A 15,257-nucleotide genomic window follows, 5' to 3' on the forward strand; every position below is an offset into this window, starting at 1 on the left:
ACTTTAAAGCTCCCATCACCTTAGTATAGTTAGAACAGCCTTTCCCTGAGCTGTCCCCATTTTCCCATTTCTGCTGTTGGTCCTGTCCAAAAATATCATAAGAACAGTTTTTTTCCTGTGTTATTTTGGCATTGCCAGTTTCAATCAGAACCTGGAAGTGGAAAGCACAACTTAGCTGAACTTTTCAAACCTTAAAGGCCCATTTTGAATTAGGTTCTATAAATGGATACAGATTTGGGGGTGGGACAGGGGGCAGAAGGGGTCTTTTTGTTTCATCTGTTTGCCATAGTATGTAATATATCTGCCACTTGCCTCTAACTGTGGATTGCCTACATGTGAACGTCAGTGTGCTACAGTATTTTGACTGTCGCATAAGCACAACTTTCCAGCTGAGGTGCTTCTGTTAGCAGCAAATTGTATGTTTCTGCTTGTATAGATAGGTACAGACATTGAGCCCAGTCATGGAGTTCTTATTCACATGGGTACTCTCAATGGCTTCAGTAAGATGTCACAAGTATTTTAAATTTGGAGGCTAGATTGGGAGTGGCCCCTGCATGGCTGCCCGGTCACAGAAGGGTAATGCAGGAGCTTCCCCTACCTTTGCACTGCTGCACTAAGACCATTCACTGCAGTGGACCTTGTAAAGGGATCAGGGAAGCAAAAGGATAAGGCAGAGCCAAGCTCTTCCACCCCCAACCCCGCCGCACCATCAGGTCACGGTGCAGGGCTAGCACACCGGGGGGAGCACATTGCTCACCCTCTGTATGTAAAGAGCAGCTTTCAGAGAGTCTGTGCCTGTCTGCCACATAACTCCCCCAGTAATCTTTCTGGGGCGGGGTGACTTCACTCTGCCCCCTGAGCATGGCTATGACTTCAAAGCGATTAATCTGTTCCTTAGTTTGTAGAAAACATTTTTGATCAGAGAAGCTTGTCTGCATTTTTTGCAAACCCTGGAGAGCAAAGAGCATTCCCCTGGATTCCATATTGACAGGATTAAGAGGGAATATGTCTCTGTTAAAATTATAAATTTCTTTCCCCCTCATAGTTTTTCTTGAGAAGTAATAAACTTTAACATTGAAAACATGAATAAAAGATGATTAGCATCTATTGACATTTCAATATTCTGGATTTGGAACTGTTTACAGAACTGATTTATCTATTTTTAGTGTGCATCTGTTTTGAAAGCGTTGACATCATAGATAGCCTCTTGCAGTCGAGCTGTATTATTTTACCATTTTAATTAGTAATCCACAGGTGACATTTACTTGTGGAGATTGATGATATTTTTGTGGAAAGTCACATAAAAGCCTTGTATTTATGGTACCCATAAAATCATTGAACTTCATCTTGCTGCATAATAGCAATAGCTAGAAGTCTAATTATTTTCCAAATCTGCCTAGAGACTGGACTGCAGTCAGTGAACATGTTCAATAGACCATTGTGTTGGTGAGACTGTAGTTGGATTCTTGTCTTTAATGACAATGAAATAACTTTCTTCTGGGCCCTAATTGGGAAAACTTCCTTTGGTCCCACTTCTGAAAGATGTTTGAAATATAGTAATGTGAAAATGGAATTAACTGGCACTGTTCAGCCTGTTTAGTCATTTTAATCTTCCTCCCTGTGCCCAAAAGTAAGAAATATAACAAATTCAAGAAGCAAGAAAAAGGACAAGATTGAGCCTTTGTATTTTCCCCCTTCTAATTTTCTTTCTACTGCTGGAAACGCCAATTTAGTTTTCTCTCTTGGGTCTGTTTCTGTACCATTGAAGTCAATGGGCATTTAGTTGCACTGCTTGATACTTAATTTAATGCATAACATGTAGCTTCTTTTCATTTCCCACACAAACCCCTCTCTTTAATCATCATGGCCACTAACTCTTTTGTACCATCTTTTCCGACAAACTTTGATTACATATGCCAATGTCCTGTTTAATGTGATGATTTAGCCAATTCTCCTTTACCCTGTGATATTACTTTACTATGTATGTTCAAAGAAAGATGTAAACATTCAGATGTTATGACCATCGCTTCATTGTAATTATGTGCAAACAATGTACATATTCTCTTTTCTGTATTTCATTTCATTAATAAATACTGTAGTTATACTGGTTCTTTCTTTACTTCTCCGTTCATTATTTTTTCTTTTCCTTACATACATTTGATAGTTGTTTCCTTGATATTTTAAATTAAACTTTTAGATTTCAGTACCAATAATCTATTTTTCAAACTGGCCTCTTGTCCTTAACAAGTAAAGGCCCAATCCTGCTAACTCTTCTTGACACAAGCTGTTGTTGTTGATACTAGTAGGCACGTTGACTTCCATGGAACTCTTCACATAAGTAAGGGCCTGATATGAGAAACTAAATCTGAACCTATCTTTCTTTTCTATTTCTGTTAGCAACTCTTCCATCCTTTCTGTTCCTCAGGATTCTGTAATTTGTAAATCTTGCTCTCTTTCTCACTCCACATCAAACCCACAATTTTTTTCTCAACAGCATGTTCAAGATCATCTTGACTACTGCAACCTCTTCCCATCATGCCTGTGATCCTTGCACCTTACCTCTTTTCAATCCATCCAAAACACGGACACAAAATCATCTCCCTCACTTGTTGCTCCAAACTTGTCCAGCTCTCTTTAGGTTCCTTCATATTGTTTGGCACTAGTTGACTCCCCTTTCATTAATGTGCTTTCCATGCCTGTTTGTTTATTTTTTTGCATCTCATTTTATCTGCTATAACTTTTTTTTGGTTCATATCAAATAATGTAGCTTCTTATTTTTCTTCATTTATTGCATTTATAATGTTCATATTTTCAATTTTCCTCTATTTATTTTTAGATCTTTACTTTCTTTATTGTATGTCATATGTTTTCATTATTGTTTATATTTTTAAGACCTGTTTCTGTGAGTCACTTGATTCCACTGGAAGTTGAGAGCTCAGCACTTTACCACAACATATCATAAATATCTCCCTTGTATAATTTGTACTTTTGCATATGTCAGTGATGATCAGTAAAAATACAGGGTCTAATACTGCTCCCATTCAGTATTAAAAGGCCCTTCCGCTTAACTGGACCAGGATCAGTCCCATAATGAGTGCAATGTAATATCTAATCTGTAGTAGGGTACATCTGTACTGCAATCATGGGGCATGATAGTACCTTGAACAGACATGTCTGAGCTTGCTTTAATTTAGCGAGCTCAGGTACTGTAACAGTGAAGCCATGGCCATGTGTGCTTCAAGCCCACCTGGAACCCAGCTGTACAAACTTCCATTTGCTTCACTGCTCTGGTACCCGAGCTAGATGGATTAAATCTAGCTAGAATTTGTCCACTTGAGCTGCAGTCACACCCTGTGATTGATTGCAGTATAGACATACCCTTAATCTCAGGCGCACAGTTTTCTTTCCAAAACGATGCCGTTTTGTTTCCTTTCTCACATTTTCTTTGCAGCCTATGGAGGAGTTCACTCACTGCCTCCTTGTGGCCAGTTGTAGCATAGCAGCTCTTTTCCCATCCGGTAGCTCCCTGCAGACCATTGCTTCCACACTGCAGTGGTGTCTTTTCCTGTAACTGAACCCTCTGGCCAGGTCATGATTTAGTCCATCCCTTCTGGGGTATCAGAAAAATCCTACAAAAAAAGAAAGTCCAAGACTTTGTATCAGACCTTTGGCTCTGACGGTGGGCCTTGTGTTCTTCAGTGTCTTTTCTCAGGGCTCTCTGTTATCCTTGTCCCCTTCTTAAGTGCTTCATGCTAGCTTTCCTGGTGGCTGGTAGGGGAACCCAGGGCTTCCCACTGCATGGAGTTCAAGCCCAGGGACCCTATCACCAACAGCCAAGTTCTGCTGTTTGGATTGGTTATAGTAGATCTGTCTACAGTATGAAGATATTTCTCATAACCTCAACCTTCCAGCTGGCCTCAGTGGAACTCTACTCAAGAATAAAACTCAATGCTGGCAGATATCTTTGCAGGACTGAAGCCAATAGTAGACTTAGTAGTATCCACTCTGTGGGCCAGCTACTCATTCACATGAAGCCAGCATGGTCCATTACATTAGGATTTTTAAGTTGAGGAAAAGGACTTTTATGATTATTAAACATTAATATCATAGTAGCAGAGAGGCCCCATTGTGCTGGGTACTGTACAAAAACAGATAAAGAGACAGCCCTTGCCCCAGAAAGCTTCATAGTAAGAGGTGAAGGCGACTGGGACATAAAATCAGCAAATTAATATGGTGATGACTGATATGTTAGGGAATTATAAATAACTTGCCCTACACATCGTATTGTGTAGCTATACTTACCTACTGTAATGCTTATGTAATTTCAGCGCCATAGAATTAAGTGTGACTATTCAAATGGCATTATTGAGATGCTGATGGACCAATTTACAATTGAAAATGAAGGTACTTACACTGTACAAATTGAAGATGGAAATGCCAAGAACCAGTCTTCATTAGTTCTCATTGGAGATGGTAAGTTCTCTGAAACATTTGGCTCAGCCTATGAAAAACAATGCACTTCAATTATTCTTTTGAGTTCTTCAGCAACTAACTTTTTGTTTAACACTTTTCTTCCATTAATTTAGCATTCAAGGCTGTGTTGGCTGAGGCTGAGCTCCAAAGAAAGGAGTATCTCAGGAAACAAGGTAAGAGAGGGAGGGCTGATGACTTAAGGCTGAATTGTTGCAGCTAACGGAGCACCTCTTGTGAATGATGAGTGTCCTCAATTCCCTTTGACATCAGTAGGAGTTGAGAACACTGAGCATCATGCAGGAGATACTGAACACTTTGCACAATGGGGAATCTTATTTCCCAAGAAGTCTGTATTACACACACTATTTCCCAAGAAGTCTGCTATTAAACACAGTTGTACACACTATCCGAAACCATAATTATGCTTTCTTAGGGTCATTTACTTCTCTCAGTTTGTGATAGAACTTGCACTATATGATGTGCACACAAGTAGGTAAAGTTGGGGACCTTACAAGAAGTTGTCTTCTGATTTAACTGGTGAGGGATCCTACTGTAGGCTCTGTCTGATCCAGCAAAGCATTTCAGTATGTGCTTAATTTTAAGCATGCAAGTAGTTCCATTGATATCATTGATCAGAAACTGTGTGTGTTTGTGTGTGTGTGTGGGGGGGGGGCGGGAAATTCACACATGCAAAGTATAGTGTCAGATTCATCCTGTAGTCCCTGTATAGACAAAAATCCAACAAAGAATAGAGGACTGGGCCCCAAATATGCACCTATTATTCTCTTTGTCTAAAGTTCAGTCTAAATTTTTATTACAATGCAAATCAAGAATAATTTTTGCAGTTCAAGGAAAGTAGTATCTAGTTAGATGTCTAATTCAGAATACATAGCTGCTAAATCCTTCTTTTAAAATATTTTCATTCTAGTTATAACGTATAATTATAATTTATCAAGCATTTGTTATTTAGAATGTTTTAAAGAATTATTGCTTATTTTATTTGCTCCAAACTTTGCATAAGTACCTTTGCATAAATACTAATCTTAGAACACCAGCTAGCAGAATCACAAAAATTAGAGATGGCAAAAATTTATTAGTTCATCCTGTTATCTCTCTGCTAATCCACCTATTTTTATTGATCTCCCCAGTATATCTGCATAAATAATGTAATTTTGTATTTTCTGTGTTGGTTTATTTATAGTCTTATGAATGAAGATACAAAATATTCCCTTCAATGCACAAGCTCAGAGGATTTTTTCCTGTGAAGAGCTGGGCACTGTCAACCCTCAGTGACTTCATTGGAAGTTGTAGGGACTCAATTCCTCATAGGATCAGACATCAAATTTATGTTGTTAGGTCCTGATCTTGCAAACACTTAAACATATGCATAACTTTACTCACATGAGTCATCCCACTGACTTCAAAGCGACTGTGCCCGTCAGGACAACTACTCATGGGCATGCCTGTTTGCAGGATTGGAGTAGGTTATGGGGGAACACGAGTAGTTCAGATTTCTCTTTGGCAATATTAGAACATTATTTAAATAATGTTTCATTTAATGTAATTTGGAAAAATGTTTTGTCAGGGATTTTTGTTTTCAACATTTAATTGGGTGAGCATTTTGAGACACTTGTTTATTCTCCAATTCCCTCTCCATTAAATATTTCATTTGGACATTTGTTGGTAACCCTATTCTATCTCTTTCCTATTCTTAGTTGGCTACCGGGTAATATCAAATTTAATGACTTTATTGGTCTCACTCAGCAAGCTGTAGTGCATTTGGGAATGGTACATCTCCCTTCAGCTGCAAACTAAGATGGGTCCCACAGTTTTTTTCCCTTCTTTACCTCACATCAATAAGACAAACACTTATTGAAAGATTTCTCCTTTAGGAAATATGTAGTTCATGAACAATTGGGCTCCTGGATCTACTTTCCCCTGCTCACACTGAAGTGAGAAGTGTTCCCTTGTAGATTCCATAACACATGTTTTAAATTCATTTTGTTTCCCAGGTCCTCATTTTCTGGAGTATTTATACTGGGAAGTTACAGAAGATTGTGAGGTTTTACTTATTTGTAAGGTGAGAAAATATATTTGGAAACATTTTCCAGGCAGTTTTATAAAATCTCACAATAATATGTAGAAGATGCATTTTTAAACATTATTTGTTTTTAATAGTGAGTTTAGCAAACAAACATTTCTTGTATGAATTTAGATGACAAAACAGGACTTTTCATATTTGTAGTCAATGATTTTGAAAAAGTAACATCTTAATTTCGAAGTAATGTATACGGAGTTCTGAGAAAGCTCTTACTGTCATTAATTGTACTTACATGCTTTCCTAGGAGGCTTTACTATTCTAGTTGCTTTACTTTTTATAAGAACTCATAATGAGAGGAATGAATAATTAAAAGGATTTAATTTGGGAAGCATCAAACTCAGGATGTTCACTGCTTTTTGAGCAGTGCAGACACTTTTGTATTAGTTTTAACTACTCATTTTTAATAGGTTTTGGGCTTCTAATTAGAGTTGATTGAATAATTCATCATGAGTAATTTATCTTACACATTTAGTAGCTTTTTTTCCTGTTCACAAATTATCTGTGAACACACATAAGACTTTAGCTTCAGCTCATGCCCAGCATAACTAAGTGGGGAGGCAAAAGTGGCTCTAAACTGCCATTCTGCTTCTCCCAATTCTGGGGCTGAGCTGCCCTCTGGTATAAATTAGAGCAGCCACATGGCTGTCTCTAACATATATTGGCTAGCACAGTACCCTAAGGACCATTCTTCTGGCCAGAGATAGCTGAAGTGTGCCATGATCCAGTCACACCTTCTCCCACCCAAGGCATGCTCTGAGCTATGTCATCTATATATACTGGGGGAAGCAGGTGCTGTTGGGTGTACTACACTCACTTTCAACCCTTACAATAGGGCAATCACCAGAAGGACAGAGTTAATTTCTAGATTCTCATAGAAGAAGGCAAGATGGTTGCCAGGACTGCTTTTCAATCAGTGGTAGATGCAGCTGATACGTCTCCAAGGGTGATGGCTTCTGCCTTTATAATATAGTGCAGGGAATCATGCTTTCGTACTTCACTGTTTCCAGAGAGGTTCAAAACACCACTGAAGACCTGCCCCTTGATGAGACTCATCTGTTTATCCAGAAGACAGATGTGTCTTTGCACACCCTGAAGAATTCCAGAGGCACCTTCCACTCCCTGGGTATATATACTCCTGCTCCCAACAGAAAAATTCATAGGCGATCATAAAAGCCTAGACCAAGGACTCAGTTCTACCACCAGAGACCTTATGAGCCACCCCAAAAGAGAGACGGGTTGAAAAGCCCCACATCTTCCACAGCAGATTCTTCATCCCAGTACCAACCCTCAGCTAAGTGTTGTTTTTGATGGGAGATAGAGAGCTGCAAACCACTAAGTTCAACACCTGCTGATCCCCATGCACCCTTTGGGGTTTGTCTAGCGCTATTTTTCAACACCTGGAGTGCAATAACAAAGGATAAATGGGTTCTGAATGTCATTCATTCTGGCTATACAATAGAGTTTATATCTGTACCACCTCCAGTCTCCTTTCGCACCCCCTTTTGGGGGCTACTCTCGTGAGAAGATTCTTAAACAAGAAGTAGAATCCCTCTTACAGCAAGGAGCAATAGAGGGGATTCCTTTTCAGTACCAAGTGTGGGGTTTTCACTCAATGTACTTCCTAGTACCCAAAAAGAAGAGCAGTTGGAGACCTGTTCTCAATCCTTGCCATCTCAACAGTTGTAGTCTCAGACTAACATTTCATATGATCATATTGGCATCTATAATTCCATCTCTGGAGAAAGTCGTGGTTTTCAGCTCTCGATATGAAAGGCGCCCACATTCACATGGACATCCATCCCGCTCATGGACAGTTTCTCAGATTCATGGTGTGCACCCACCACTTTCATTACAGAGTACTCCCTTTGGAATTGCTGCTGCCCCCAGGGTCTTTACCAAGGTGTTCTCTGTAGTAGCAGCCTTATATCAGATGCTAGGATTTCACTGTTTTCTCCTGTCTCAATGATTGGCTTCTTGTTGCCAACACAAGCCAAGAGCCTGTGAGTCGACTTTGACAATGCTGCAGCTTCTCTTCTCTTTAGGGGTCCATGAAAATTCCAAAAAGTCCATCCTCACTCTAATACAGACTTCATTGGGGTGTCCTTAAATACAATCACAGCAAGGGCTTACCTGCCAATGGACAGATTTCAGGCAATGAACGATCTCATAGACCAAGTCATAAGCAACTCTTTAGTACTTGTCGAGATTTGTCTCTCTCTCTCTCTTGGATCATAAGGCTTCATGCACTTAACTCGTGCTTTTTGCCAAGCTCCACCTTGGTTGCCTGCAAGCCTGGCCTCAGACAGTGTACTTACCAAATCTGCAGTCCAGGAGCACCATAGTGACTATTCCAGCCAAACTAATATCCCTGCTATGGTGGAAAAATCCCTACCAGGTATGTGTAAGCATCTTCTTCCGTGCCTCCTCACCACATAGGTTGACCATTACAGATGCATCCCTGTTGTGTTGAGGAGCCCACATGAACACTGTACAGCACAGAGCACCTGGATATTTCAAGAGTCCAAGATGTACATCAATATTCTGGAACTGCAACCAGTTCAAAGGGCTTGAGAAGCCTTTCTCCCATTCATTTAAGGTCACCATGCCCTCATAATGTCAGACATCACACAATCGGATCACCCTGTTGGCAGTCTACCTCTCAGGGAACCTAGTGTACTCTCTCAGCAAACAACACTGTGATGAATAATATTTTTACTTAGTGGGGGACCCCCACCGGAGACCTGTTTGCATCCCAAAATGAACAGGAAGTGTGGCATATACTGCTCCAGAGATGATGCTCTACTTCTTCCATGGTCAGTCCGCTTGAATGATACCTTCCTTCCACTACCACTCATTATCATAACCTAGCCCCAGATTCGGACCTTAGCGTCCAAAATATGGGGGTTAGCATGAAAACCTCCAAGCTTAGTTACCAGCTTGGACCTGGTAAAGCTGCCACCACCCAAAAAATTAGAGTGTTTTGGGGCACTCTGGTCCCCACAAAAACCTTCCCTGGGGACCCCAAGACCCAAATCCCTTGAGTCTCACAACAAAGGGAAATAAACCTTTTCCCTTCCCCCCTCCAGGTGTTCCTGGAGAGATACACAGAAGCAAACTCCGTGAATCTAAACAGAGGGAGTCCACCCTCTCTATTTCCAGTCCTGGAAACACAAGCACTTCCCTCTTCACCCAGATGGAATGCAAAGTCAGGCTAGTAAATCTAACACACACAGATTTCCCCCTGACTTCTTCCTCCCACCAGTTCCCTGGTGAGCTGCAGACTCAATTCCCTGGAGTTCCCCACTAAAGAAAAACTCCAACAGGTCTTAAAAGAAAGCTTTATATAAAAAAGAAAGAAAAATACATAAAAATGGTCTCTCTGTATTAAGGTGACAAATACAGGGTCATTTGCTTAAAAGAATATTGAATAAACAGCCTTATTCAAAAAGAATACAATTCAAAGCACTCCAGCAACTATAGACATGTAAATACAAAACAACAAACCATCTTTGTACTCACAACTTGGAAACAGAAGATTAGAAAGCAGGAAATAGAAAAAATCACTCCTCATAGCTGAGAGAGTACAGGCAGAAGACCTAAGAACAAAGGACTCACACACAAACTTCCCTCCACCCAGATCTGAAAAAGTCTGGTTTCCAGATTGGTCCTCTGGTCAGGTGTTTCAGGTTACTTTTTTTTTAGGTGAAAGAGACATTAACCCTTAGCTATCTGTTTATGACACGCCCCCCAAATTGCAGACAGTGGGGAAGCTCACTGGCGGCGATTTCCTACTAGAACTTTAAACTAAACAGATTAATACAACACATGCACCGTTACATATACCACTAAGTATATAACTAACAGACTTTTACAGTTTAAGAACACTTTATAACTACTGGATTTTGGGAAACTCTCACGGGAGAGTGCATCCGCTACTTTGTTAGAAGCTCCTGAGATGTGCTGAATTTCAAAATTAAAATCTTGGAGAGTTAAACTCCAACGAAGAAGTTTCTTGTTGTTCCCCTTGGCAGTATGAAGCCACGTTAGCGCAGCATGGTCAGTTTGTAGCTGGAACCGCCGTCCCCAAACATATGGGTGTAGCTTTTCCAGGGCGTACACAATGGTGTAGCATTCCTTTTTACTGACTGACCAGTGACTTTCCCTCTCAGACAGTTTCTTGCTGAGAAACACGACAGGATGGAAGTTGTGATCCGTTGCTTCCTGCATGAGAACTGCTCCTATACCACGCTCAGATGCATCCGTGGTTACTAGGAATGGCTTGTCAAAATCCGGGGCCCTGAGCACAGGTTCAGACATGAGCGTTGCCTTAAGTTGGATAAAGGCCTTTTGACACTCATCAGTCCACTTAACTGCATTTGGCTGGGTCTTTTTGGTCAGGTCGGTCAGTGGGGCAGCGATTTGGCTGTAGTGTGGTACAAATTGCCTGTAGTACCCGGCCAAGCCTAAGAAGGATTGGACCTGTTTCTTTGACCTTGGGACAGGCCACTTTTGGATAGCATCCACCTTGGCCTGTAGGGGGTTTATGGTTCCTCGACCCACCTGGTGCCCCAGGTAAGTCACTCTGTTTTGGCCTATTTGACACTTTTTGGCCTTAACAGTTAGTCCGACCTGCCTGATGCACTCAAAGACCTTTTCCAGGTGTAGTAGGTGTTCGGGCCAGGAGTCCGAAAAAATGGCCACATCATTGAGGTAGGCAACTGCAAATTCTCCAAGTCCTGCTAGTAGACCATCTACCAGCCTCTGGAAGATGGCAGGTGCATTTCGAAGGCCGAAAGGAAGGACATTGAATTCATACACCCCCGCATGGGTGACGAATGCTGACCTTTCCTTGGCAGGTTCATCTAGCGGTACTTGCCAGTACCCCTTGGTTAAGTTTATTGTAGAGATGAACTGGGCCCATCCCAACTTTTCCAATAGCTCATCGGTGCGGGGCATTGGATAGTTGTCCAGACGAGTTACCGCATTTAGCTTATGGTAGTCCACGCAAAAGCGTATTTCCCCATCTGGTTTGGGTACCAGAACCACTGGAGATGCCCATGCACTGGTAGATGAGTGGATTATACCCATCTGTAGCATGTTCTGGATCTCCCGTTCTATAGCAGCTTGGGCATGAGGGGACACCCGGTAGGGTGGGGTTCTAATGGGGTGAGCATTACCTGTGTCAATGGAGTGGTATGCCCGTTCAGTCCGTCCTGGGGTGGCTGAGAACAATGGGGCGAAGCTAGTGCACAGCTCCTTGATTTGTCGCCGCTGCAGATGTTCCAGGGTGGTTGAGAGGTTCACCTCTTCCACGCCACCGTCTTTTTTCCCTTCGTAGTAGACACCGTCAGGCCACTCAGCATTATCTTCCTGGATTGTAAACTGACAAACCTGTAAGTCTCTGGAATAAAAAGGCTTGAGAGAATTAACATGGTATACTCTGGGCTTTAGTGAGGAATTGGGAAATGCTATGAGGTAGTTCACAGTTCCCAGGCACTCTTGGACCATGAATGGCCCTTCCCATGATCTTCCATCTTATGGGCCTGTTGCGCCTTCAAGACCATAACCTGGTCTCCTACTTTGAAGGAGCGTTCTCTGGTATGTTTGTTATACCAGGCCTTTTGCTCTTCCTGAGCATCCTTTAGGTTTTCTCTAGCAAGGGCTAAGGAGTGTCGGAGGGTGCTTTGTAGGTTGCTTACAAAGTCCAGAATGTTAGTTCCTGGAGAAGGCGTAAACCCCTCCCATTGCTGCTTCACCAACTGTAATGGCCCCTTAACCTCGTGACCATACACAAGTTCAAATGGTGAAAACCCTAAACTGGGATGTGGTACAGCCCTGTAGGCAAACAGCAACTGCTGCAACACTAGGTCCCAATTATTGGAGTATTCGTTGATGAATTTACGTATTATGGCCCCCAAAAGTTCCATTAAACCTTTCCACCAGACCATTGGTTTGATGGTGGTACGGGGTGGCAACCAAGTGGTTCACCCCATGAGTTTCCCACAGTTTTTGCATTGTCCCTGCCAGGAAATTAGATCCTGAATCAGTAAGGATGTCGGAGGGCCAACCTACCCTGGCAAAAATGTCTGTTAGGGCCAGGCACACAGTGTTAGCCCTGGTGTTGCCTAGAGCTACTGCTTCCGGCCATCGGGTAGCAAAGTCCACGAAAGTCAGTACGTACTGCTTTCCTCTGGGCGTCTTTTTTGGGAAAGGACCCAGAATATCCACAGCTACTTGCTGAAATGGGACCTCCATTATGGGGAGTGGCTGGAGAGGGGCCTTGACCTGGTCTTGAGGCTTTCCCACTCTTTGGCATACCTCACAAGACCGGACATACTTGGCAACGTCCTTGCCCATCCCCTCCCAGTGGAAGGACTTCCCCAACCGGTCCTTGGTTCTGTTCACCCCAGCATGGCCACTGGGATGATCATGGGCTAAGCTTAAGAGCTTCCCCTGGTACTTAGTTGGAACCACCAACTGTTTTTGCGGCTGCCATTCTTCCCGGTGTCCACCAGAAAGAATCTCCTTGTATAAAAGTCCTTGGTCTATAACAAACCGGGATCGATTAGAAGAGCTGAGAGGCGGTAGGGTGCTCCGTGCCGCCACCCAAGCTTTCTGCAGGCTGTCATCTACTTCCTGCTCAGTCTGGAACTGTTCCCTTGAGGCTGGGGTTACCAGTTCTTCCTCAGACTGGGGACTTGGGCTTGGTCCCTCTGGAAGCGATGTAGGTGATGGGGTTGTTTCCGTTGCTGGTGAATCGCTCTCCACTGGTGCACCTGAGGGTATTTCAGGCTCTGGCTGAGCCTTTTGGGTATGGCTGACTGTTGCTTCTGCCAGTTTTGGCTCACTGGTGCCCTCTGGCTTTGAGTTTGAAGATGTGGTTGCAATTGCTGGTGCTGGTTGCTGTTCCAGTTCCGGGCCTGGGACTGGAGGTGCTGTGGCTGTTTCAGTGGTTGGCATGGTATCCGGGTCCACTACCTCTGTCTGGGTCTCTGGTAACACAGACGGGGTGTCTGTGGATAGCTCAGGAACAGGAATGGGTCTGGGAGCTTGCCTGGTTTGGCTACGTGTAACCATTCCCACTCGCTTGGCCCGCTTCACCTGGTTGGCCAAGTCTTCCCCCAGTAGCATGGGGATAGGATAATTGTCATAGACTGCAAAAGTCCACATTCCTGACCAGCCTTTGTACTGGACAGGCAGTTCAGCTGTAGGCAAGTCTACAGCTTGTGACATGAAGGGGTAAATTGTCACTTGGGCCTTTGGGTTGATGAATTTGGGGTCTATGAAGGATTGGTGGATTGCTGACACTTGTGCCCCCGTGTCTCTCCACGCAGTAACCTTCTTTCCGCCCACTCTCAAATTTTCCCTTCGCTCCAAGGGTATTTGAGAGGCATCTGGGCCTGGGGATCTTTTGGGTGATGGTGGTGTAATGAATTGCACTCGGATGGCGTTCTTTAGACAGTTGGCCTTGATATGTCCCAGTTCATTACACTTAAAGCATCTTCCATCTGATGGGTCACTGGGCCGAGGTGAGTTACTGGAGACTGGTGAGGTGGAAGAATAGGGCGTCTGTGGCTTGACTTTGGTTGTATGTGGGGTCTTTGGCTGTCCTCGGTTATAGGGTTTATGGTCGGTGTGCCCCCTGGGGTATTCGTTCCCCTTGACCGTAGCTTTCTTGCTTTCTGCCACTTCCATCCATCTGGCTCCAATCTCCCCTGCCTCAGTGAGATTTTTGGGTTTTCCATCTTGTATGTACCGTGTTATATCCTCAGGAACACCATCCAAGAACTGCTCCATTTGTATGAGGAGGTGCAGTTCTTCCAAGGATTTAACATTGTGTCCTGATATCCAGGCCTCATAATTTTTCCCAACGTAGTAGGCGTGTTTGGGAAATGACACATCTGGTTTCCACTTTTGGGTTCTGAAACGCCAACGGGCATGATCCGGGGTTATCCCCATTCTGTATCTGGCCTTGGTTTGAAAAAGTTTATAGTCATTCATGTTCTCCTTAGGCATTTCAGCTGCCACCTCTGCTAAAGGTCCACTGAGCTGTGGCCTCAATTCTACCATGTACTGGTCTTCAGAGATGCGGTACCCAAGACAGGCTCTTTCAAAATTTTCCAAGAAGGCCTCGGTGTCATCACCTGCCTTGTAGGTGGGTAATTTCCTGTGCTGTGGAAGAATCATTGGCGCAGGGTTGTTAGGGTTGGCTGTGTTTTGCTTAGCCTTTTCTAATTCCATGGGCTGTCAGTGGGCTTCCCTCTGGAGTTCCAGCTGTTTTTGGTGGTCTGCATCTTTGGCTGCTTGCTCTCTTTTGTAGGCTGCCTCTCTTTCTCTTTCTCTCAGCTCCATCTCTTGTAGTCTTTTTTCCAGTTCTCGCCTGTGTTCAGCTTCTTTGATTTGGTCTTCGGCCTCCATTTTTGTCTTGGTAGGCATGGCTCCTGTTTTTTTTTTGTGTTGGGGTGCCCTCCGGTGTTTATTGTCTGAACTGCAGGCTCTGTTGCCTCCTGGGGTCTGCCTAGCAACAGTGCCTTTTTCCCTTTCTTCCTCTAGCTAATGTTTTCAATGTAAAGTAAACCAGAAAAACCACTTTATTTGCATGTGTATAGTGCTGGTATGTGACTCCTAATGGGAGTGCTATTGTGTGACAAAAGACCCTTATAGCTCCTTAATGGTTTCTTGC

At 43.1% G+C, this 15,257-nt stretch overlaps 1 protein-coding gene across 1 annotated transcript in view; it reads left to right on the forward strand.

Moving 5' to 3' along the window:
* Positions 1 to 15,257, forward strand: part of MYOM2 (myomesin 2) — a 133,345-nt gene that overhangs the window by 88,341 nt on the left and 29,747 nt on the right. The window contains exons 26-28 of the mRNA XM_030555564.1: positions 4,329 to 4,473; positions 4,587 to 4,646; positions 6,486 to 6,553. Of these exons, the coding sequence (XP_030411424.1) occupies positions 4,329 to 4,473; positions 4,587 to 4,646; positions 6,486 to 6,553 (273 nt within the window). The remainder of the gene's footprint in view (positions 1 to 4,328; positions 4,474 to 4,586; positions 4,647 to 6,485; positions 6,554 to 15,257) is intronic.

This window comes from Gopherus evgoodei, chromosome 3 (assembly GCF_007399415.2).
Source record: "Gopherus evgoodei ecotype Sinaloan lineage chromosome 3, rGopEvg1_v1.p, whole genome shotgun sequence".
In the NCBI taxonomy this organism is placed as follows: Eukaryota; Metazoa; Chordata; order Testudines; family Testudinidae; genus Gopherus; species Gopherus evgoodei.